At 49.5% G+C, this 22,633-nt stretch overlaps 1 protein-coding gene across 4 annotated transcripts in view; it reads left to right on the forward strand.

Moving 5' to 3' along the window:
- The window catches only part of LOC311225481 (signal-induced proliferation-associated 1-like protein 1), an 84,844-nt gene that overhangs the window by 39,695 nt on the left and 22,516 nt on the right, over positions 1 to 22,633 (forward strand). For 3 of the 4 annotated variants that reach the window (XM_084310772.1, XM_084310770.1, XM_084310773.1), the window contains exons 2-8: positions 774 to 2,452; positions 2,853 to 2,983; positions 4,863 to 5,051; positions 5,909 to 6,083; positions 11,162 to 11,265; positions 15,196 to 15,353; positions 19,478 to 20,057. In XM_084310772.1, the coding sequence (XP_084166898.1) occupies positions 976 to 2,452; positions 2,853 to 2,983; positions 4,863 to 5,051; positions 5,909 to 6,083; positions 11,162 to 11,265; positions 15,196 to 15,353; positions 19,478 to 20,057 (2,814 nt within the window). In that variant the 5' untranslated portion in view covers positions 774 to 975. Of the gene's footprint in view, positions 1 to 516; positions 591 to 773; positions 2,453 to 2,852; positions 2,984 to 4,862; positions 5,052 to 5,908; positions 6,084 to 11,161; positions 11,266 to 15,195; positions 15,354 to 19,477; positions 20,058 to 22,633 lie in introns of those variants that run through there. The other variant, XM_084310771.1, reaches the window with a different exon arrangement.

Genomic DNA, 22,633 nt, shown 5'->3' on the forward strand with positions numbered 1-22,633 from the left:
TGACTTTTTTTTCATTTCAGCATGACATCGATCTCCAAAATAAGAGAAAAAAAAATAATAATAAAAAGAAAAAGGGAGCCGCAGCTGATTGGCTAAAGAGCCGCAGGTTGCCGACCCCTGCTCTAGACTAAACTTTCCACTAGTGGCACTGGTGCGTCCAACTTTCTCAGTAGGTAGCACCAACACAAGATTTGGTAACTTTTTTAATTTGCCGTGAAGTCGCTTATTCAGGACCTTAATTCAGAGCTTTAGACTAGTGCGAATGGGGGAGAAATCACATGGTGACACTGACACACCTGTAACCTGACAACATTGAGTCTAGTTTTTGGTTTGGTGTTCTGCAGGGGATTAGCAGTGCAGAGAATATAAGAGGGAGTAGGACGAGGCTGCAGCACTGTCAAGATGATCACATCTAGAGAGGAACATTTTGATTGCTTACCTCGCAACATGAAAGAGGGAGTTAATTAGACTGAACCCTGTGCTCTCCACCGTGGCTGAGGAGACTGAAGAAGGCACCGGGGAGACTGAAGAAGGCACCGGGGAGACTGAAGAAGGCACCGGGGAACTGATCACAGCCAATTAGGAGCCAGGTAGCCGAGTCTGTGCTTGTTGAACCGGGGTTCTCATTTCAGCGGCTTCATTATTGAAGACCTGCTGTGCGATGTTAGGTTCTTCTCTCTCTATTTCTACCGTTGTTCTTGTCAGGGGAAAGTTGTGTCACTAGAGCATTTCTGTTCGCCCTCTCTAACCTCCTCTGTGTTTGTTTTCGTCAGGGTTTTAATGGGACTGAAGAGAATGGAGAAGGAGTGGAGCAGCAGAGCGACAGCATGCAGGCTTGAGTGCTGCTGAGGAGGCCTGTCCTGCTGTCCCCTCTCTTACCAGTTGATCCAGAGAGTCGAGCTGCTCATGTAGTCGAGACCCCGGAGGCAGTCATGCCAACCTGCTGAGTGCCCCTTGCCTTTTGGCACTGGTGCCATGACCAGCCTGACGCGCCCGCCCATGGAGCGCGCCGTCGGGGGTTCGATCCCCGCCACCGACGAGTTCTACACCCGCCACCTCCGCATGGCCAATGGAGGGGTTGTGCCGACCCGCACAGACAATGCCGCACCCCCTGGGGGCCCAGGTGTGCCCAAAATGGGGGTTCAGGCACGGGTGGCCAACTGGCCCCCAAGGAAGGACCTTGGAGGGGCTCTGTGGCTCCCGACCATGGAGCCTGAGAGCTCCTTAGCACCTTTAGCAGGGCTAAAACTAGGCCACCTGATGAGCCCCCAGGACTCATCCATGCTGCGCAATATTCACAACACTTTGAAGAGCAAAACCCAGGCTCAGGCCAACAACTACAGCCCTGACAGCCGGTATCTGGCCCCTGGAGAGTACCGAGGCCCCGCACACCGGAACCCCCGCCAGTATCGCATCCGCCAGCGCAGCAACAGTGACATGACCATCAGCGAGATGGAAGGAAGCGGGGACAGTGGTGAGGATTGGGGCCCCTCGTCGGGGGCCAAGTGGTCCCCCATCCACCGTGAATACGGGAGCACCTCCTCCATTGACCAGCACGGGGCATCCGGAGAGAGCTTCTTTGAGATGGTGAAGGGCTACCACGGGGAGAAGGCTGACCAACGCAGCCCCGCTCCCGAGGGACTAGAGGGCCTGCTGAATGTGGGGACCAAGCAGGCCACCATCGATCTGCAGGAGGACAGCGCAGACAGCTCCTGTAAGGCCAAGGACCGAGATAAGCCCAAGAGACGCTCCAAATCCGAGACCGGAGGTGAATCCATATTCCGGAAACTGCGAAACGTCCGCGGGGAGTCTGACTCCCCCAGGGCGGGGTCTGACGCGGAGGACTGCCGGTCGGAGGAGGGGGGCGCCCCTCTCAAGCCCTGGGTGTGCCAGAAGGGTTTTGCCCACTACGATGTTCAGAGCATGCTGTTTGACCTCAACGAGGTCCTCCAGTCGCGGCAGACGGCGGGCAGGAGGAAGAACATGACCACGGGGGCGTCCGCCGCCGCCGCGGCCTCCGCCACCTCCACGCTCTCCTCCACCCACAGTCTGACCTACAGCTCCCCCGGTGGCAGCCAGGAGGAGCTGAACGCCAGGGACAGCCCCGGCCTGGATGCGGGGGAGGAGCAGAGCAACGAGATGCTGCTCAGCTGCCCCTGCTTTCGCAACGAGATCGGGGCCGACGGCTGCAGCAGGCGCAAGGTCGGGGGAGCCGGGGCCGGCCCCCCCAGGATGCTGATTGGTGGAGCCTGTAGTGGGGGCTCAGGGATTCAGGGTGGGGAGGGAGGCCTGTACGAGACCTCCGTTAGCCCCCACTGCACAAACGCCGGGGTGGCGGTGTTAGAGGGGCCAAAAGAGGGCCCCAGTACACTGGGTGAGAAGGGTAAGCACTACATCGTGGAGCATGTGGACCTGGGAGCCTACTACTACCGGAAGTTCTTCTACCTGAGAGGTGAGATGGGACTACATCACTCTAAACATCATACTACTGTATTTGTACATGATTTGCTTATCTGTAGGCCCGGGCTATTATGGTCAAAGATCGTACCTCTTCTCATAATAGCAATAGCTAATACATTGGATATTTCTTCAAGGTTAATTTTAGTTTCTGACTAAAGGAAGATAAAAAAAATCTAAACTTTCAGAATATGTCAAATGTGAGGAATATAATCATCACTACAAAGCAGCAAAGTTTTATTATTTGTACCAAAAATAGAATCATTCCATCATAGTTAGAGTGATTGATATTGATTTATTACCCAGTCCTACCTATATCAGAGTATAAATGTGAATTGTTTAAAAATGGCAAACTACTTTTTAACAGTGTCCTCTCCTCCTCCTCTCTTTCTCAGAACACTGGAACTACTTTGGGATGGACGAGGCGCTGGGCCCCGTGGCGGTGAGCCTGCGCAGGGAGAAGCTGGAGGAGGACAAGGACCATGGCCAGCAGTACAACTACCGCCTCATCTTCAGGACCAGCGAGGTTAGCCCAGGTCCCTGCCCACACCACGGGCCACAGACACCAGTTCAGCCCAGGTCCCTGCCCACACCACGGGCCACAGACACCAGTTCAGCCCAGGTCCCTGCCCACACCACGGGCCACAGACACCAGTTCAGCCCAGGTCCCTGCCCACACCACGGGCCACAGACACCAGTTCAGCCCAGGTCCCTGCCCACACCACGGGCCACAGACACCAGTTCAGCCCAGGTCCCTGCCCACACCACGGGCCACAGACACCAGTTCAGCCCAGGTCCCTGCCCACACCACGGGCCACAGACACCAGTTCAGCCCAGGTCCCTGCCCACACCACGGGCCACAGACACCAGTTCAGCCCAGGTCCCTGCCCACACCACGGGCCACAGACACCAGTTCAGCCCAGGTCCCTGCCCACACCACGGGCCACAGACACCAGTTCAGCCCAGGTCCCTGCCCACACCACGGGCCACAGACACCAGTTCAGCCCAGGTCCCTGCCCACACCACGGGCCACAGACACCAGTTCAGCCCAGGTCCCTGCCCACACCACGGGCCACAGACACCAGTTCAGCCCAGGTCCCTGCCCACACCACGGGCCACAGACACCAGTTCACATCACTGCGGGGTGGATTTTGCCCACAGTCTGAAAAGAAGCAGTGTGTGATTATTGTTGCCACCCACAAATCATGTGAAACCATGATTGTTTTTATTTTTTTTTTACGTCAAAGAGTTAAGAAAATAATTGTCTGCTATGAGAGCAGATGTGTTTCGAAATGTTGTTATTGTAATGTCTCAAATGGCCACTGGGGGACATGGAAGAATGACTTGCTTTTGTATCTTCCTGTCCCTGCTGGACCGTCGGGTTGTGTGTGTGTGTGTGTGTGTGTTTGCGTGCACGCGCGGAGCCAAGCGGTTGCCTCTCAGCCTGCCCCAGATTAGTAGGGATGCTATCGGGAGGTGGAACCAGTCTCCCATCCCTGTTCTTCATTATGCAAGCGCCCACCCCCGGGCCCTTTCAGTTGTCTCACTGCATCAGCAGTGTGTGAAGAAACGTTCAGGGAAACTGAACCCATCCTACCGCCTCAAAGGCCCATCAAGACCATGCAAACCTCAAACTAACTATGGAGAACTCAACTCCTCGCTTTCATTCGTATTGTCATATTATGTTGGACTTTTTTATTTTTTTTAAGGTTTTAAAGGATTTCACCCTTTTCATTCAGGGCGGGGGATAATGACAGGACCCATCGTGCATTCCCAGACAACCTGCCTGAGGGCTGTTTGTTGTATATGAATTTTCCACTTGGGTGAATGTCAAACAGGTGTGTGTGATTATTTGACTCTCGTGGTCACGGCTAATCCGTGAGACTGTTGGCTCCTCCTCCCCCGAAGACCTGGAGAACACAGTCCCATTGTCGCGACCCCGCCCTCTGCACGGGAGAAAGCCCCCCATTCCTTCCAGCTGCGTACGATAGGGCCAGTGGTTGAGTTCAGCTCCTGGAGTCCAGCACAATGCAGACACTGTATGTTACACAGCAGGCCTGGTCGAGTCTCTTCTATCTACACCCCCCCCCCCCCCTTTCCTCAGGTCCACTTTCTATTTACCCAGGGCCAAGGTTTGAATCATAACCGTCAGTTTCTTTTAGGACAGGAGATGGAATTACTCTGTGGAGGAAATTCTCCTATTTTCCCCGCTTGGTTTGGGTTGCCTGGGCACTGGCAGGCATGTTTCTCGCTATATCAACGTGTTCCATCTCCCAGAGGAGGTTCAAAGGACAGCAGGAGATTCCTGAGGCACATTCCTTCTCTCCTCACACGCCTTTTTTATTTTGTCTCCTCCTCCATCCCTCCCTCCCTCCCTCCCTCCCTTCCTCTCTCCCTCCCCTCAGCTGACTACTCTTCGGGGCTCCGTCCTGGAGGATGCGGTGCCCTCCACCTCCAAGCATGGCACCGCCCGCGGGCTGCCCACTAAGGAGGTGCTGGAGTATCTGCTGCCCGAGCTGGACGTGCCCTGTCTCCGGCTGGCCCTCAACACGCCCAAGGTCACAGAGCAGCTGATGAAGCTGGACGAGCAAGGGGTGAGAGAGAGGATGTGGCGTAAACGGAAGTCTTAAGAGCGCTCGAAGTGACGAGAGGATGGTTTTTGTCTTCTTACCTTGTGTTCCCGGTGGTATTGTCTCATCTTCTCCTCCTGAACGGGAAAACTGATGGAATGACGACCTTTAACACTCGGACCACTAAATAATATGCTTATTCCACGTTCATTCATTCAATCTTTATTTAATCTCGAAGCATCATCGAGACACATAATAAATACACAAAAAGAAAACAATGTAGAAACATAAAGTCAATCAATTAAACATATTCAAATAATGAAAAGCAACCGCAGACTGTGGTGAAGTGGTTTGCTATTAACGATTTCAACTGACCAATAGATACTAATGCATTGAGTTTTAAAACATTCCATGTTTCTGGGGCACAGAAGCTAAAAGCAGATTTTCCTAATTCAGTGCAAACTCTAGGAACCTTAAGTGTAAGCCAATCACCAGAGAGAGTATAACAAGGTCCTGGCCGTAATTGTAAGTCTACACACGCCCTGCATTTTACACGATGGACCCAGTGTATCGGTCCTGCCGGTTTTGTTACATCTTTTAGTCCTGCCTGTTTCATACCATGTCAAACCACGGAAGCCAAAACTTGTTCTGAACGGCACTTCCTGTGGCCTTCAAGTTCAATAATTCCCCCTAATTAATACCTACGTAACAGATGAATATCTGTGGTATTTTCCTATTTGATTAGTCAGGTATGCGAGAGTCAGAATATCTTCTTGCACAGCTGTGACTTGTCTGAACATGTTTCTGGCTTTTGGACTTTTTTGGCATTTATTATTATCTGATATCTGTGTGTGTGTGTGTGTGTCTGCATCCATCCCTAGTTGAGTTTCCAGGTCAAGGTGGGGGTGATGTACTGCCGGGCCGGTCAGAGCACTGAGGAGGAGATGTACAACAATGAGACGGCGGGACCGGCCCTGGAGGAGTTCCTCAATCTGCTGGGGGAGAAGGTCCGCCTCAAGGGCTTCACCAAGTACCGCGCCCAGCTGGATACCAAAAGTAATGGCTCCTCATACACACACACACACACACACGCACACGCGTTTACTCCAAAATTGGGGACAGTTGTGTTGATTCATTCCTTAAACTTAGCCTTCGCAATGTATGCCTAACCTTAACCTAACCCTAACCACATCTAATCCCAAAAGCAGCTTGTTTTTCCCTCATTGGGGACAGTGTTCTTAATCACCTATTGGAAACGCTATCCCCAACCAACTGATTTGTAGTCTAGATGTGTCCTCAATTTTGTCAGGAACACACTCCCTGTCACCCTTCCCTCATCTGTCTTGTGTCTGTCTTACACATGCTGACATGAATGACAGTGGCCGACATTCTTCAGTCACATAGCGGGGATGACGAACGAATGTCTTTTGGATTCCACACCTTTACTGCGTAGCCTGTGGCCACAGCCTGCAGCCTTGAGGCACATACACACACACAATGTGGCAGACCATGGACTCTAAACCATAAGGCACATGCATTTGTATTATATTGAAATGGGGGACCTTGATGTAAACAAGACAAACGTCTTTCTCAGGTCTGCATCCCCTTAACAATTGTGTGTATTGAGCCGTACTGTATTGTACCCATTCTGCAATCTGTTAAAATAAAGTTTTCATTAATTCATTCATGTTAGCACAATGGCACCCTTGCATACAGTATTACATGTCAGTATGGGGGTTCTTGACATGAAAACGTTTGAGAACCAATGCCTTAAGGCTCACGCAACACTCTCAACAAAGCACAGACTGTACTGGGTACAGTGCTATAAAATACCAGCGGTCGTCAGGAACGCTTCAGATGGGTGGTGGACGATTCTTGTCGGAAAGCACTTCTTCCTCCCAATCGTTTTGGTTTCCGTCTTCATAAATGGCCGATGCCTTAAAAAATGTAAAATAAAAAATAAACAGGTATTTCGAGACGAGGAAAATAAGATCCTACGTTTTCCGAAACTCATGGCTTGATGGATCGCATTGCCCACACGCAACCTGACCTGTTCTTGGCTGGCCGGCTGGCCGCAAATGGTGAACTCTGCTCAACTTGGGGCGGCTAGGGGAAAGAAGACGTGCGCTCCTGCATGCGGCGAGGTCCGTGCCACAGCTGCCAGGTTTGGTGGTACGGTTGCCATTGGGATTTGCAGCATTTAAAATAATAGAGGAGGTGGCATCGTGGTGTTAGGGCTGCTCGTTTGTGGCAAGAAATCGTTAAAAACTATAATTTTGATTGATATAGAAATCACGATTATTAAACACGATTACTCATTGATTTGAGAACATCATATGACGACGACTGAATCTGTCTTACTTTTCTTCTCGACCAAAGGCTGCCTTTCTGTCATCTTCTTCCAGTTATCAAAGACATTTAAAAAAAAAATAACTGGAGAAACGTAGCTCCTCCCTCTCAACACAAAATTACTGTTTGGGCCGAGCGCACTGCTGTGAAGGAAGAGTGCACTGCATTTACAACACAAGACAAAATGAGAGCAACACGGCACAATAATATCGATTTTTATCTTATTTTCATGATCGATGGAGGCCAAAATCATAATTGAAACACGATTAATCGTCCAGTGTTTTTGTTTTGTCCCCAGCTAGCCTGAGGTCAATTCAGTTAGATCCTAGAAAGAGCTTGACCGTACAGATCCGGTCCCTCCTGCCTGGCTTTCAGTTGGGGTTTCCCCTCTCGGTGTTTCCTCCTGTGCTCTTTAGTACTTTGTTCCCTCATCCTGTGTTTTGTTAAACATTCCCTCTCTCTCTCGCTCTCTCTCTCTCTGCTGCTGCTCTATCCTTATGACACTGAATCATATTTATCTTTCACTTTGATTCTCTCTCGTTTCTGTCTTGCTTTCTCCTTCACTCCTCGTGCATCTTTCTTTCTTTCTTTCACCCCCTCTCTCCCCTTCTCTGGTCTGCCTGCTCCGCCATCTCCTCAGTGCTTCTAATGAGAAGGGGAGAAAATTGCGGCCCATCCAATCACGGGTGTAATTACTTTAGGCTATTTTGGGCTGTTCTATTGTCTGTACAGCCCGACCCCTTGTACAAACCAATAGCAGATCAGATGATTGAACGCTGGACGGATGTTGGGATGTCATTTCAGGTTTAGTGCGTTACTGTCCGCCCACACGTGGAAACTTAAAAGAGCGAGCGGAGCCTTTTGGCACAAGCGGAAGCCTGCTGCGTTTTCATTACTTCCCATGTCCTGAGAATGAAGAATCTGAACCAGGAACGCACGATTCGCCAGATAGAAGGAGTCTTTAATTGTCATGCAGATTTACACACACACACGCACACACGCACACACGCACGCACGCACGCACGCACACACGCACACACTCACACACACACACACCTACACACCTACACACCTATACACACACACACACATACAGAAGAAGAAGAAGAACTCTTTAATTGTCATGCAGATTTACACACACACACACACACACACACACGCACACACACACACGCACACACACACGCACACACTCACACACACACACACACACACACACACACACACCTACACACCTATACACACACACACACATACAGAAGAAGAAGAAGAACTCTTTAATTGTCATGCAGATTAACACACACACACACACACACACCTACACACCTACACACCTACACACACACACATACAGAAGAAGAAGAACTCTTTAATTGTCATGCAGATTAACACACACACCCACACACGCACACATGTGAGATGGGCGACACACAGGAACACACACACACACACATGCACTGAGTGAGTCGCAGATGAAATGTCTCTCTGCACTTGACCCATCCTGTCATCCTTCCCCCTCAAGGGCAGCCGGGAGCAGACATGGGCTGTGGCGTGGGCCGCACCCGGGGACCCATCCAAGTGCTCCTGTCCGTCTTCGTCAGCCTGTTTTTCCATTGGGTTTATCTTATTGGGAGGGGAGACCCTTGTTGTGAGCACCGGGGGGAGAACACATGCAGACTGCACAACCAGGTCCCCGAGTGGTGTTAACCACCACACCACCGCGCCGTGGTACAGTGTTAACCACCACACCACCGCGCCGTGGTACAGTGTTAACCACCACACCACCGCGCCGTGGTACAGTGTTAACCACCACACCACCGCGCCGTGGTACAGTGTTAACCACCACACCACCGCGCCGTGGTACAGTGTTAACCACCACACCACCGCGCCGTGGTACAGTGTTAACCACCACACCACCGCGCCGTGGTACAGTGTTAACCACCACACCACACCACCGTGGTACAGTGTTAACCACCACACCACCGCGCCGTGGTACAGTGTTAACCACCACACCACCGCGCCCTGGTACAGTGATCGTACCGGAAGTTGTCTTGGTGACCATGACGTGACGACAACTTAGTTCCACAGTACATACACAAGTGATACAATGACAACAAGACCTTACTTCCAGTGAGCAACGAATGGCAGCTGTTGACTATACCTTTCACTCCCCACAGGGTGTAGACCGCTCCCCTCACAGTTCTCAACCTTTAGGCTGTGGATCCCCATTTTTAAGATACGTTTTTTGTTGTGAGATATATGATGTATAATTCCATAACTGTCTATACTGTAGTCGAGGAGATGACCGTGAAACACAATTCAAGAGTCTGGGGACCCCCTGAAACCTCCTCAAGGACCCCTGGGGGTCCTCAGACCCCATGTTGGGGGGGGGGGGGGGGGCGACAGTGGCTCGGGAGGTAGAGCAGTCGTCTGGTAATCCGGAGGTTCCCGGTTCGATTCCCGGGCAGTGTGTTGAAGTGTCCTTGAGCAAGACACTTAACCCCTAACTGCTCCTGATGAGCAGGTTGGCACCTTGCATGGTTGCCTCCGCCATCGGTGTGTGAATGAATGGGTAAAATGTGAGGAACAAATTGTAAAGTGCTTTGGATAAAAAGCGCTATATAAATGCAGCCATTTACCATGTTGATAACCACTGCCTTAAATGTTAGATGACTAAAATAATTTGTCATGTTCATTATAGACATTGGCGTTTTACATTTGTGTTTTCCCAGTCTGACACTGTTCCAGACTACACACACTATCGTGTGGTTGTTTGGGATGTTGTGGTGTGGGCATGGCTGGTTTAAAGGGGAACTCCACTATTTTGGGAAATTAGCTTATTTAACATCTTCCCTGGAGTTAGACAAGAAGATACATACCTTTTTTGTCTCTGTGCGTGCATTTTAGCTTTGGGAATAGACGCTCCGTTAGCATAGCTTAGCTTCATCACTGGAAGTGAGGCAGGACAGTAGCCTTACAGTGCCTTACAGTGTATTGCAAGGTCTGACATTGACCAAATTTGATATGCATGACCTTGGTGGGCTCTAGGTCAACTCCTGAAAAGGGGGTCAATGTCAGACCTTGCAATCAAAAGTTAGGGGGCGCACTGAAATTATGGCAAGGGTTATTAGCCCCCTAACTTTTGATTGCAAAGTCTGACATTGACCCCCTTTGCAGGAGTTGACCTAGAGCCCACCAAGGTCATGCATATCAAGTTTGGTCAATGTCAGACCTTGCAATACACTGTAAGGCACTGTAAGGCTACTGTCCTGCCTCACTTCCAGTGATGAAGCTAAGCTATGCTAACGGAGCGTCTATTCCCAAAGCTAAAATGCACGCACAGAGACAAAAAATGTATGTATCTTCTTGTCTAACTCCAGGGAAGATGTTAAATAAGCTAATTTCCCAAAATAGTGGAGTTATCCTTTAAGCAGTCACACCTGCCCTGGATCAAGCTAAATAGACCTGCGCACCTGTTGAAATCTGTCATCCCCACGAATACACATGAGAGAGAGCCTTTGTCATGACAACGTTCCATCTGCTCCTGGCTCGTAGCATCTTGCCACCTCTCTTCAATAAACTGTCTTCACCATCTTTCACCTGTGTCCCTGTGCCGGAGAGAGCCCTGTAAAAAGCAACTCCGGTGGCGTGTAGCAAGCAGTACTGCCTCAGATGTGATGATGAAATTGCATCCTGAGGTGTCACCCTTAAAGCACTGAGCAGAGAGAGAGTAATAGTAATACAATGGATCCTCACATTGTGTTGTTGTTGTTCCTCCCCCCCAGCGGATTCCACGGGCACCCATTCCCTGTACACGGCCTACAAGGACTATGAGCTCATGTTTCACGTGTCGACGCTGCTGCCCTACACGCCCAACAACAAACAACAGGTATGTACGTTACGGTCCCAGCCGGGGGCCCGACGACCGCTGGGGGAATACCGCACATTTAGCACAACAGGAAATGCAGCAAAAAATTATTAATCTGGATGACATCATTGGTTTTGGCTGTGTGAGCCGAAGATAGCGCTATCTGATGAGTTTGTGAAGAGCTTTGTGTCCTGCTGCTACTAGAGTTGTAGCTTTTCCTTTCTTTAGGGATGACGCACCGATAGCCCCAATCCCATCCATTGATTTTACTCAACAGTATAGACCTTTAGTACGAAAATTATCGAGATTTAATACATCTTTTTACGTGTAAAAAAAAAATTAAGTCTGATCACGCTCTTGGTATCGAGTTTCCGCGTTGGATATATTCTCCCAATAGCCTGTTTTGGTATGGGCCTGGTATCCTGTATCAACGCGGGTCCCTAGTGGGTCTCTGTCCCTAGCATCCTGGTCTCTGTCCTTAGCTAGCGGGTATCTGTCCCTAGTGCGTGAATATTTTAGGCAACCAACTTGTGTTCAGCGTTTCTCTGATTGGCCACTACGCCCATGTGACCGCGGCAGCGTGAGAGAGCTGCAGTGCGGAAATAGGCTGCATTCTATTGCCATTCTCTGCGACAAACTCTAACCTTAACCAACTCCGAAACAGCGCCTAAACTTAACCCTTCTAACCTTAACCAACTCCGAAACAATGCCTAACCTTAACCCTAACCTTAACCAACTCCGAAACAATGCCTAAACTTAACCATAACCTTAACCAACTCCGAAATAATATTGCCATGCTCTAAGACAAACTCTAACCTTAACCAACTCCGAAACCGCGCCTAAACTTAACCCTTCTAACCTTAACCAACTCTGAAACAATGCCTAACCTTAACCCTAACCTTAACCAACTCCGAAACAATGCCTAACCTTAACCCTAACCTTAACCAACTCCGAAACAATGCCTAAACTTAACCGGCGAAAGAATGCACGTTAAAAAAAATAAAAATAGAAAGAAATTGAAGGGAATCGAACTTGTCACCAACGCACCGCAGGATCCACAGCAAGGCGGCGAACCAGTTGAGCTAGTCGTCGATGTTAAAAGAGGGGGAATTACGGCTGCATAATGCTGCCGCGGCAGAGCTCCGCTCTACCGCTCCGCTCTGCCGCTGCCGCGGGGGCGTGGCTAGACGCAAGTTGGTTGCCTAAAATATTCACGCCTCCCTAGTGGGTCTCTGTCCATAGCCGGTCTCTGTCCCTAGCTAGCAGGTCTCTGTCCCTAGCTAGCAGGTCTCTGTCCCTAGCTAGCAGGTCTCTGTCCCTAGCTAGCAGGTCTCTGTCACTAGCTAGCAGGTCTCTGTCACTAGCTAGCAGGTCTCTGTCCCTAGCTAGCAGGTCTCTGTCACTAGCTAGCGGGTCTCTGTCACTAGCTAGCAGGTCTCTGTCCCTAGCTAGCAGGTCTCTGTCACTAGCTAGCAGGTCTCTGTCACTAGCTAGCAGGTCTCTATCACTAGCTAGCAGGTCTCTGTCACTAGCTAGCAGGTCTCTGTCACTAGCTAGCGGGTCTCTGTCACTAGCTAGCAGGTCTCTGTCACTAGCTAGCGGGTCTCTGTCACTAGCTAGCAGGTCTCTGTCCCTAGCTAGCAGGTCTCTGTCACTAGCTAGCAGGTCTCTGTCACTAGCTAGCAGGTCTCTGTCACTAGCTAGCAGGTCTCTGTCCCTAGCTAGCAGGTCTCTGTCACTAGCTAGCGGGTCTCTGTCACTAGCTAGCAGGTCTCTGTCACTAGCTAGCGGGTCTCTGTCACTAGCTAGCAGGTCTCTGTCCCTAGCTAGCAGGTCTCTGTCACTAGCTAGCAGGTCTCTGTCCCTAGTTAGCAGGTCTCTGTCCCTAGCTAGCAGGTCTCTATCACTAGTTAGCGGGTCTCTGTCACTAGCTAGCAGGTCTCTGTCACTAGCTAGCGGGTCTCTGTCACTAGCTAGCAGGTCTCTGTCCCTAGCTAGCAGGTCTCTGTCACTAGCTAGCAGGTCTCTGTCACTAGCTAGCAGGTCTCTGTCACTAGCTAGCAGGTCTCTGTCACTAGCTAGCAGGTCTCTGTCACTAGCTAGCAGGTCTCTGTCACTAGCTAGCAGGTCTCTATCACTAGTTAGCGGGTCTCTGTCACTAGCTAGCGGGTCTCTGTCACTAGCTAGCAGGTCTCTGTCCCTAGCTAGCGGGTCTCTGTCCCTAGTTAGCGGGTCTCTGTCCCTAGCTAGCGGGTCTCTGTCACTAGCTAGCAGGTCTCTGTCACTAGCTAGCAGGTCTCTGTCACTAGCTAGCAGGTCTCTATCACTAGTTAGCGGGTCTCTGTCACTAGCTAGCGGGTCTCTGTCACTAGCTAGCAGGTCTCTGTCCCTAGCTAGCAGGTCTCTGTCACTAGCTAGCGGGTCTCTGTCACTAGCTAGCGGGTCTCTGTCACTAGCTAGCGAGTCTCTGTCCCTAGGACTACAGGCCGGTGGCTCTAACCTCTCATATAATGAAGACCATGGAGAGGTTAGTCCTGGAGCAACTCCACCCGGTGATCAAACCCCACCTAGACCCACTCCAGTTCGCCTACCAGCCCGACTGGGGGTAGAGGATGCTGTCATCTACCTGCTGAACCGAGCCTACACTCACCTAGACAAGCCGGGGAGCACTGTGCGAGTCATGTTCTTTGACTTCTCCAGTGCTTTTGATACCATAAGGCCTGGGCTGCTGGGTGAGAAGTTGGAGGAGATGCAGGTAGAGGCCCCCCTGGTGTCCTGGGTTGTTGACTATCTGACGGGCAGACCACAGTACGTGCGCCTACGGAGCTGTGTGTCAGACAGACTGGTCAGCAACACCGGGGCCCCGCAGGGGACAGTCCTCTCTCCCTTCCTCTTCACCGTCTACACCAACGACTTCCACTATCGGTCAGAGTCCTGCCACCTTCAGACGTTTTCTGATGACTCTGCGATAGTGGGATGTATAAAGGACGGTGACGAGAGGGAATACCGGGAACTGGTAGTGGACTTCGTCACATGGTGCGATTAAAAACCACCTGCAGCTAAATGTGGCGAAGACCAGGGAGGAGGAGTGCACCTGTGACCCCCGTTTCCATCAGGGGAGTCAATGTGGACATGGTTGAGGAGTACAAATACCTTGGTGTGCACATCGACAACAAACTGAACGGGTCAAAACACGCAGAGGCACTGTACAAGAAGGGCCAGAGCCGACTCTACTTCCTCAGAAGGCTGAGATCATTCAATGTCTGTACAAGAATGTTGAGGATGTTCTATGAGTCGGTGGTGGCGGGCGCCTTCTTGTACGCTGTGACCTGCTGGGGCAGCGGACTGAGAGCAGGGGACACAAACAGGCTGGATAAGCTGGTCAGGAAGGCCAGTAGCGTGGTTGGGGTGGAGCTGGACTCCCTAGCGAGGGTGGCGGAGAGGAGGAGCCTTGCTAAGCTCCAGGCCATCAGGGAAAACCCCTCCCACCCACTATACACAGACTTGGCTGACAGGAGGAGCACGTTCAGTGCTAGGCTCACACTACCTAAATGCACCACTGAACGGCACAGGAAGTCCTTCATTCCAACAGCCATCAGACTATACAATGCATCACTGTGCCTCACTGCATCACTGAGCACAGAGTGACAGTTACCATCTTCCTGGACTCTTACTTTTGAAACAGCACTGTGCAATATTACACCTACTGTAGACCTCAGTATATTTTTACTGTATTTATTTACTGTATATTTTATTCCATTTCTATTCTATTTTATTCTACTCTTATCTTAGGCAATTTGATTTGTTCTGTTATTCTTATTCGTGACCTGTTCTGTCTAAATGTTTAATGTTGAGCAATTTGCAGTGTCAAATTTCCCTCGGGATAATAAAAGTATTTCTATTCTATTCTATTCTATATACCAATGCCTGTGTTGTTTCCCGCCGGTTCAGCTGCTGAGGAAGCGGCACATCGGGAACGACATCGTGACCGTGGTGTTCCAGGAGCCCGGCGCCCACCCCTTCACCCCGAAGGCTGTCCGCTCGCACTTCCAGCATGTCTTCATCATCGTCCGCGTGCACGACCCCTGCTCCGACAACACCTGCTACAGGTGAGACGCTCTGACCTGGAGATAACGGCTGTTCGTTTACAGGCGAATTAGGAAGCAGAGGACATCAGTGGTAGGGGTTGGGGGGGATCGTTACAGCATAGTATTTTTGGATGAAAATCTTTCTGCTTGACGATCTTATTTTGCTGCAATAAAAATGATTGAAGTGAGATGAACAGATGTTGACAAAGTTTTCCTTTGGGGACATAATTTGCAGTTGGAAAAAAGGTAATAAATTGCAACGTACTGTATCATTTCATATGGTGGGGCCTCTGGTGATTCCCACCCCTAATCAGTGGTTATGGTGGACCACTGGGAGCAACACGGAGGCACAGTTGGGTAACCAAACAGAATAGAGGCCTCTTTTGAAGAGACCCGGTGCCGTCATTGTGGGGAAGCCTGTGATCCAACCCGAGGGTCGTTGCGGCTAAAGTTCGCCCACCAGCCAGCATTACTCATGAGCAGAATCTCTACAGACGACAGACTCATTATACCGCCTTTGCGTTTTGAGTTGAGAATCTGGTTCGCTTCTTATCTGAGGCCACAATGTGACCCTTTTTACTGCTGTCTGAAGGCTCCCTTTCTCTACTGTGCTGCCAGCTGCCTTGTTTTAATGCAGGTAGCTAGCATTAAGACAAAAGCATTGACTGGAAGGCATGGGTCACAGTGCGATTTTTTTTAAAGCCGGTTGCATGACCACTGTCCCAGTCTGTGTGTGAGTTGTGTGGGTGGGTATATACATTTGTTTGATTACAGTGCACTAGCAGAGATCAGCCCTGAAGCTGCTGTGCAAGTGGTGGGCATTCTGCTCCTCTTTCTTCACCCGCTCACTCTCGGCACACACACACACACACACGAGCGCACACGATTACACAAGTATGCACAATCGCTATGGTCAGCTTTCTTTCTTTCTTTTTGTCTCATTATGCACACATTCTTGCACACTCTCACTCCTCCTTTCTGTCTCTTCTACTCAGACAGACACACACACACACACATACTATAATTCACACAAAAGCCCACTCCTCACACTCACAACAAGCCCCCCCCCCCCCCCCCCCCCCCCCACTCGCCTGACACTTTGCCTCAGGGCAATGAGAGCCACAGTGGTCTGAAGGAGTTAGCACTGCTCGCATCAAGGATTCCCTTCACCAGGACATGCCAGGGAGAGGGAGAGGGAGAGAGAGAGAAGGAGAGAGAGAGAGAGAGAGAGAGAGATTGTGGATCGAGCGGAGTACCCTCAGAGCTCTCCTCGTCCATGTTGGGAGCGGACAGGTCATCGCAGCACAGCCCTCTGTCTCGGCTCACACCCTTAACAAAGTTGGGACTAATTTATTTTGAGCCCTCCTGCCCTCATCTTAATCTCCTCCTCTCTCTCTCCAGCACCCCCCCCCCCCTCCTCCTCCTCTCTCTCTCCACTGCCCCTGGACACCCTCTTCAGCCGGACTTCTCGTTTTGTTTTCGTTATCGGGAAGGGGGTATGTTTTGATTTGGAGCCAGCGAAGGAGGGACGGAGGAGGAAGACGGGGAGCAAAGGGTGGGAGGGAGGGAGAGAGAGAGAGAGAGAGAGGGGGAGAGAGAGGGGGAGAAATGCCGGTTTTCCTGGTTTTGTCTTGTGGATGAAATGGAGAGGAGTGGGACGCGGGAGCCGTGAGGACACAAGGAGCCACCCCACCCTCTCTCTCACTCTCCCCGGCCGAGGAGGGAGGACTCCACTCAGAGCCTGCGGATCTAGCGGACGTATACTGAATCAACGGAACCCGCCGTCGCTGCCAGGAAGAGTCGCTCCGTTCTCCCGGATGCCGTTTCGTCAACGAGGGAGAAAAGTCGGGGATCTGGGAAGAGCGAACCGGAAAGTCGGGGATCTGGGAAGAGCGAACCGGAAGGGCATCGAATCGGCAACAAGGTTCTGCTAACTTATAATTTGAAGGGTTTTTTAATCACGTGGTTGAATCGTGACGACGAGCTCCTCGTCAACGCGGCGTTACGCCACTCGTCTCTGAGGAGTCAGGATATTGAGCTTGATATTTGAAAGGCACAGAGCCTCGGTGGTGAGCTAAAGAAAGGGGTTCGGAGTTCAGAGGCTGGTGATAAATGGCCAAAATATCCATATTTTTCTGACTTAACTGTATGACGGTGTCGTCTTTTTTTTTATCTTGTAATACAATTGTCATGGTCCTATTCATTCAAAACGGTCTCTTTTCTTCTCTTTTACTGTTACAAATCTTTTTTTGTGTTGACTTAAAAAGATATATTATCTACGTCACGGTATATATTTCTTTACAATGTGTATATATAGTATAGCACATACAATGTGGACAACAGTATAGTAAAGATACTATTCATACTTTTGCATGGATCCATGACAGTATATTCATTATTCCTTCTAGTCCTGAGCTGTGTTGTTTTGTGTGTGTGCACTGTGTGTGTGTGTGTGTGTGTACTGTGTTTGTGTGTACTGTGTGTGTGCAAAACATCTGTAATGTGTGAAGACCTTTGTGCCGATGCATTTTCCGCGCAGTTGGCACCAAGCCTCAGGGGTTTCTGATGATGACTGACACACGCACGCACACACACACACATGCACGCACACACACATGCGCACGCACACACACACACACATACACACACACACACGCCTGCATGGCAATTGACCTATCTCAAACCCCACCCCCTATCCGAGGGAAGCAACAGTTGTGATTGGAGGATCAAGAAAAGAGGTGTGGTTTGAGTTAGGTCAATTACACACAATGACAGATATTATTGCCGTTTGTTTATCCAGTGATGCGTGAGACTGGGTGTTTCCTATGCTGCCATGTTTCCTTACTGTCACTCATCCCTTCTCTAACCGGTGCTGTCAACTGGTATAGCTTTTCATTTACAGTACAGTAATCCAAGTTATTAATAGTTTCTTGTTGTCTGCTGTGGAGAGCCGGGTGGGCTTTTGGATAATACCCTGGAGTCAAACGGGAATCTCGGGGGAGTAAGTGGTCATGGGCCAGCCGGGTGATAATCTGCTGCTATCAACCACTGTGGAAAACTCTGGGGGGGTCAGCCATACAGAGTGAGTAACTATTAGAGCTTTGTTTGGGGAAAGGAAGCTGTTCAAAGTTAGCTGGGGAGGCACCTCTCGCTGTCCTCTGACTCCTCTGCCATGTGATCAACGTGGTGGTATGATAAATAAATAAAAGTGGGTGAATTATGAATTCCAGTCAGGCAAGCGACCACCAATATATATATATTTTTTTTAAATATTATTATTTGTATTCCCGAGGATCCAAGGGAGAGCAGTGCCAAATCTGGTGCCATTTAACAACAAACTTTTAAGTTTCCCGCGTTCTGCATGGGCACGCAAGGGAACGAGGCGTGCTTTGAACGCAACGCTGCAAGCAGCAACTTGCCCGGGGCCCGTGTGCTCCGAGCGCCCATGTGCTCCTGAACGGCACCAGTCTATTTAATGGACCGGTTTGGCGTGCCCGTGTGCCCCCAGGACTCCATGTTCCACACTCACGTGGTGCCGCTCCTATAGGCGACCGAACGTCAGCGACTATATAATGCGTTCAGAGCTTGCATCGCTATACAACTAGGTTAGGAGTTATTCACACAAAGAGACTGGGTATATTATTGACGTGCCTGGCACATGCATGGTGTCATCCTGTAACGTTACATCACTCAATTACTCTACTCCCATGCCATCAATCGCGGTTGCTAACCCTGTCGCTCCGGGACGACGGGCATGAAGACTGTGAGCATTACCCTCCTGTTTACTAAAGAATGCAGCTCCGGGACGAGCATTGTTGAGGTTGAATAGGAGAGTGGGAGGAGGTAACAGAAGGAGAGCCCTGCCCTCTGCATGTATCGATACCCTCCTTTTATGTCCACAAGTGAGACGGGTCAGAGATGACAATACCTGAGGGACGACGACGCACAGAGAGACCTTTCACTAGTGTCCTGCCCATATGTTGTTCTGCCCTCGGGCCATGTCCCGTCAAGAAGCCTCTGTCATTAGTAAAGCGTGTTGATGCAACGTTTGTTTTTAGTATGAATTGAGTATAGATTTCTATATGTCACTCAACCCCTCTCTCCCACTTCTCCTCCTCTCTCTCTCTCTCTCTCTCTCTCTCTAGCGTGGCAGTCACGCGATCCCAGGACGTGCCCTCGTTCGGCCCCCCCATTCCCAAAGGCGTCACCTTCCCCAAGTCCACCGTCTTCAGGGACTTCCTGTTGGCCAAGGTCATTAACGCCGAGAACGCCGCCCACAAGTCGGAGAAGTTCGGCGCCATGGCGACGCGCACGCGACAGGAGTACCTGCGCGACCTGGCGGAGCGCCACGTGACCAGCACGCCCGTGGAGCCCACGGGGAAGTTCCCCTTCATCTCGCTCGCCCACAAGCGGCGGGAGCGCCTGCGGCCCTACAGCGGGGCGGAGCTCCGCAGCCTGGGCGCCGTGACCTGGCAGGTGCACGCCGAGGACCAGGTGGCGGGCGCCGAGCGCGAGTGCCTGCTGGCCGTCTCCAACGACTTCCTCATCCTGTTGGACCAGGAGGCCAAGGTGGTGGTGTTCAACTGCGCCACGCGCGACGTGATAGGCTGGTCGTCGGGGAGCCCCGCCTCCATGAAGATCTACTACGAGCGCGGGGAGAGCGTGTCGCTGCGCTCCATCAACAACAACACGGAGGACTTCACCGAGGTGGTGACGAGGCTGGAGGTCAGTGGGGCGATGCTCCTCTCTCTTAGGATGTCCTGACTCCTCATTGACATGCACCATCTGTTGTATCACAGGTCACCCTAACGCCACCTTCCGTCAATACGTTTCAGAATCAAATCCGGTGTAATGTAACCTACAGATTCCAATAGTCCATTTAACAATAATAATCCTATATTCTAATCATAATCATTTACAGTCATTTAGGTGTAATGACGAATTACGATTTACTTTTGTCACATTTAATTGTCACATTTACTGGTCACATTTAGAAATGAATGCCTTTTGAGATTATTTTACTGAAACATGAAATCAGATATGCTATACACCAACGGAAGCAATGTGAAAGTATGTTTATGTCGCTGACTGTGTCTTGTCTGTCTGTCTTGTGCTTATGTCTTGTTGTGCATCAGGGCTCAAAACGCACGTTTTTCACCACTGTTCTAGACAAATATTTGTATCGTCCCAAAATATACTTGTATTAAAAAAGTGTTTACAACATCTAGACTCTGATATAGACATTATCTATGATCATATTTGGATACTCGATAAAGATTCTTAAGAAAGATTGAAATTAAATTGAAATTGAGTTGACACATTAGGCAATGAATTAGGCCTAATGAAAAAATAAGGAGAGCGTATAACCGATGCCTTGCAAAATGGAAAAGTTTAAATATCCAAATAATCCTACAGTAAGTTAGTTAGACTGTGTGCTTGTCGACCAAATTCCAATACAGCTTTGAGCCAGCTGTGTTTGTTGACGGACCCAGTTAGTTACAAGATAAATAGACAATCTTAAGTGATCAAACGCAATGCAAATTATAATGTTGCTTGTGCAAGGTCTCTCATTCACTCACTCACTCACTCACTCACTCACTCACTCACTCACTCACTCACTCACTCACTCACTCACTCACTCACTCACTCACTCACACACGCTGTCTTCTAGCAATCGGAACGCAGATGATTCCCTCTTTGATAGAGCAGAAATTCAGACCTGCAAATCTAATGTTATATATATAAACTAGTGTATCTATCTTAATGGATCAAAGCACAAACAAAGACACACACACGCACGCACACACAAGTGCAGCAACGTTATAATATTACTATTGTTAGAAGCCCTTATACATCATTAACGTTAGTTCCCTGTTGGGAATGCTATTGCTAGCTCTCAGAATCCCGTTAACGCTAACATCCAGTAAGCCCACTTAAAAGGACACTTGACCAAACAAACAATGCTGATTTGTTTTGCACATATTCACACTGAACCAAAACTCTAAACAGTTTGCACACATTCATTTAGTTATTAGTTATTTAGAGTACATGGGTTTGAATATGGCCACCAGTGATGTCATCAGGGACATTGAATCCTTGTGTTGTGTTGATTACATCTGAATCAAATGATAAGGTGGCAGTCTCTATAAAACAAGGTATTGCTATTTTTTCATCTGCATCATTTTATCGAGCTGTAATTAACACAAGGATTCAATGTCCCAGATGACATCACTGGTGGCCACATTCAAACTAATTTACTCTCAATAACTCAACTAATTGAGTTGTGTGCAAAACTTTCATTTCTAAAGTTCTAAACTGTAGTTTCTGGATGTGTGTGAGATTATCTACAAAATAAATCGGCATTGTTTTTGTTGACGTTCCACTTTAGCCCATTAGCAAATGCAACCCTTATGACAAACGTTGGCTATCTTATAAATAGCAAATCAATGTATGGCTCTTGGACGTCGGGACGCCATCAATGTTGAGCCCTGGTGCATAACTGTGTCTTGTCTGCTAATGCCTATGTCTTGTTGTGCATAACTATGTCTTGTCTGCTAATGCCTGTCTTGTTGTGCATAACGGTGTTGTCTGCTAATGCTTATGTATTGTTGTGCATAACTGTGTCTTGTCTGCTAATGCTTATGTGTATTAATTGCCTACTTGCCTTACTGTGTTAACTGTTTGGCTTACTCTATATTATTGTTTTAAAATAATTTGAATTACAATTATTTAGACTGATATTGCGATTGCAATATGATTCACGATATTAGAGGGAATAAAAATGTTTGACATTAATTCAATTTTTCATTGAAAAACATATATTCAAACGATCATGTTGTGATTTTTGAGAGGATCTGTGCCAAACAAAGATGTTCTCTATAGTCTGTAGGCCAGGACATCTCTGCAATACTTCACTTAGAATGTTATTTTGACACACATTTCACCTTTAATAAATATTGCACCTCCTGCAATTTGGATATTGTAGTAGGCCATATTGAGATCAAATTCTTCTAATTGTGGGCGGTCGGATTGGCGTAGCGGAGATTGCGCTTGTCACCAATGCAAGAGGCTGCGGTCTCGACTCCCATTGCCTGCGGCTTGGGCCGGTCGTCATACTAACTCGTTTGGCTGAGTTAGCGGGAGGGAAGTCGAGGGTGGTAATCTGGCGTTGTGGACAGCGACGCCTACAGGTCAGGTCTGGTCGCCTGCTCAGCGAAAGGCAGGAAATGGTGAAGGCAGCGTGACCTCCCACGCGTTACGCTTCACCAATGAGAGTCCTCGCTGCCAGGTGAAAAAGAGAG

Source organism: Notolepis coatsorum (assembly GCF_963971535.1).
Source record: "Notolepis coatsorum genome assembly, chromosome: 3".
NCBI lineage: Eukaryota > Metazoa > Chordata > Actinopteri > Aulopiformes > Paralepididae > Notolepis > Notolepis coatsorum.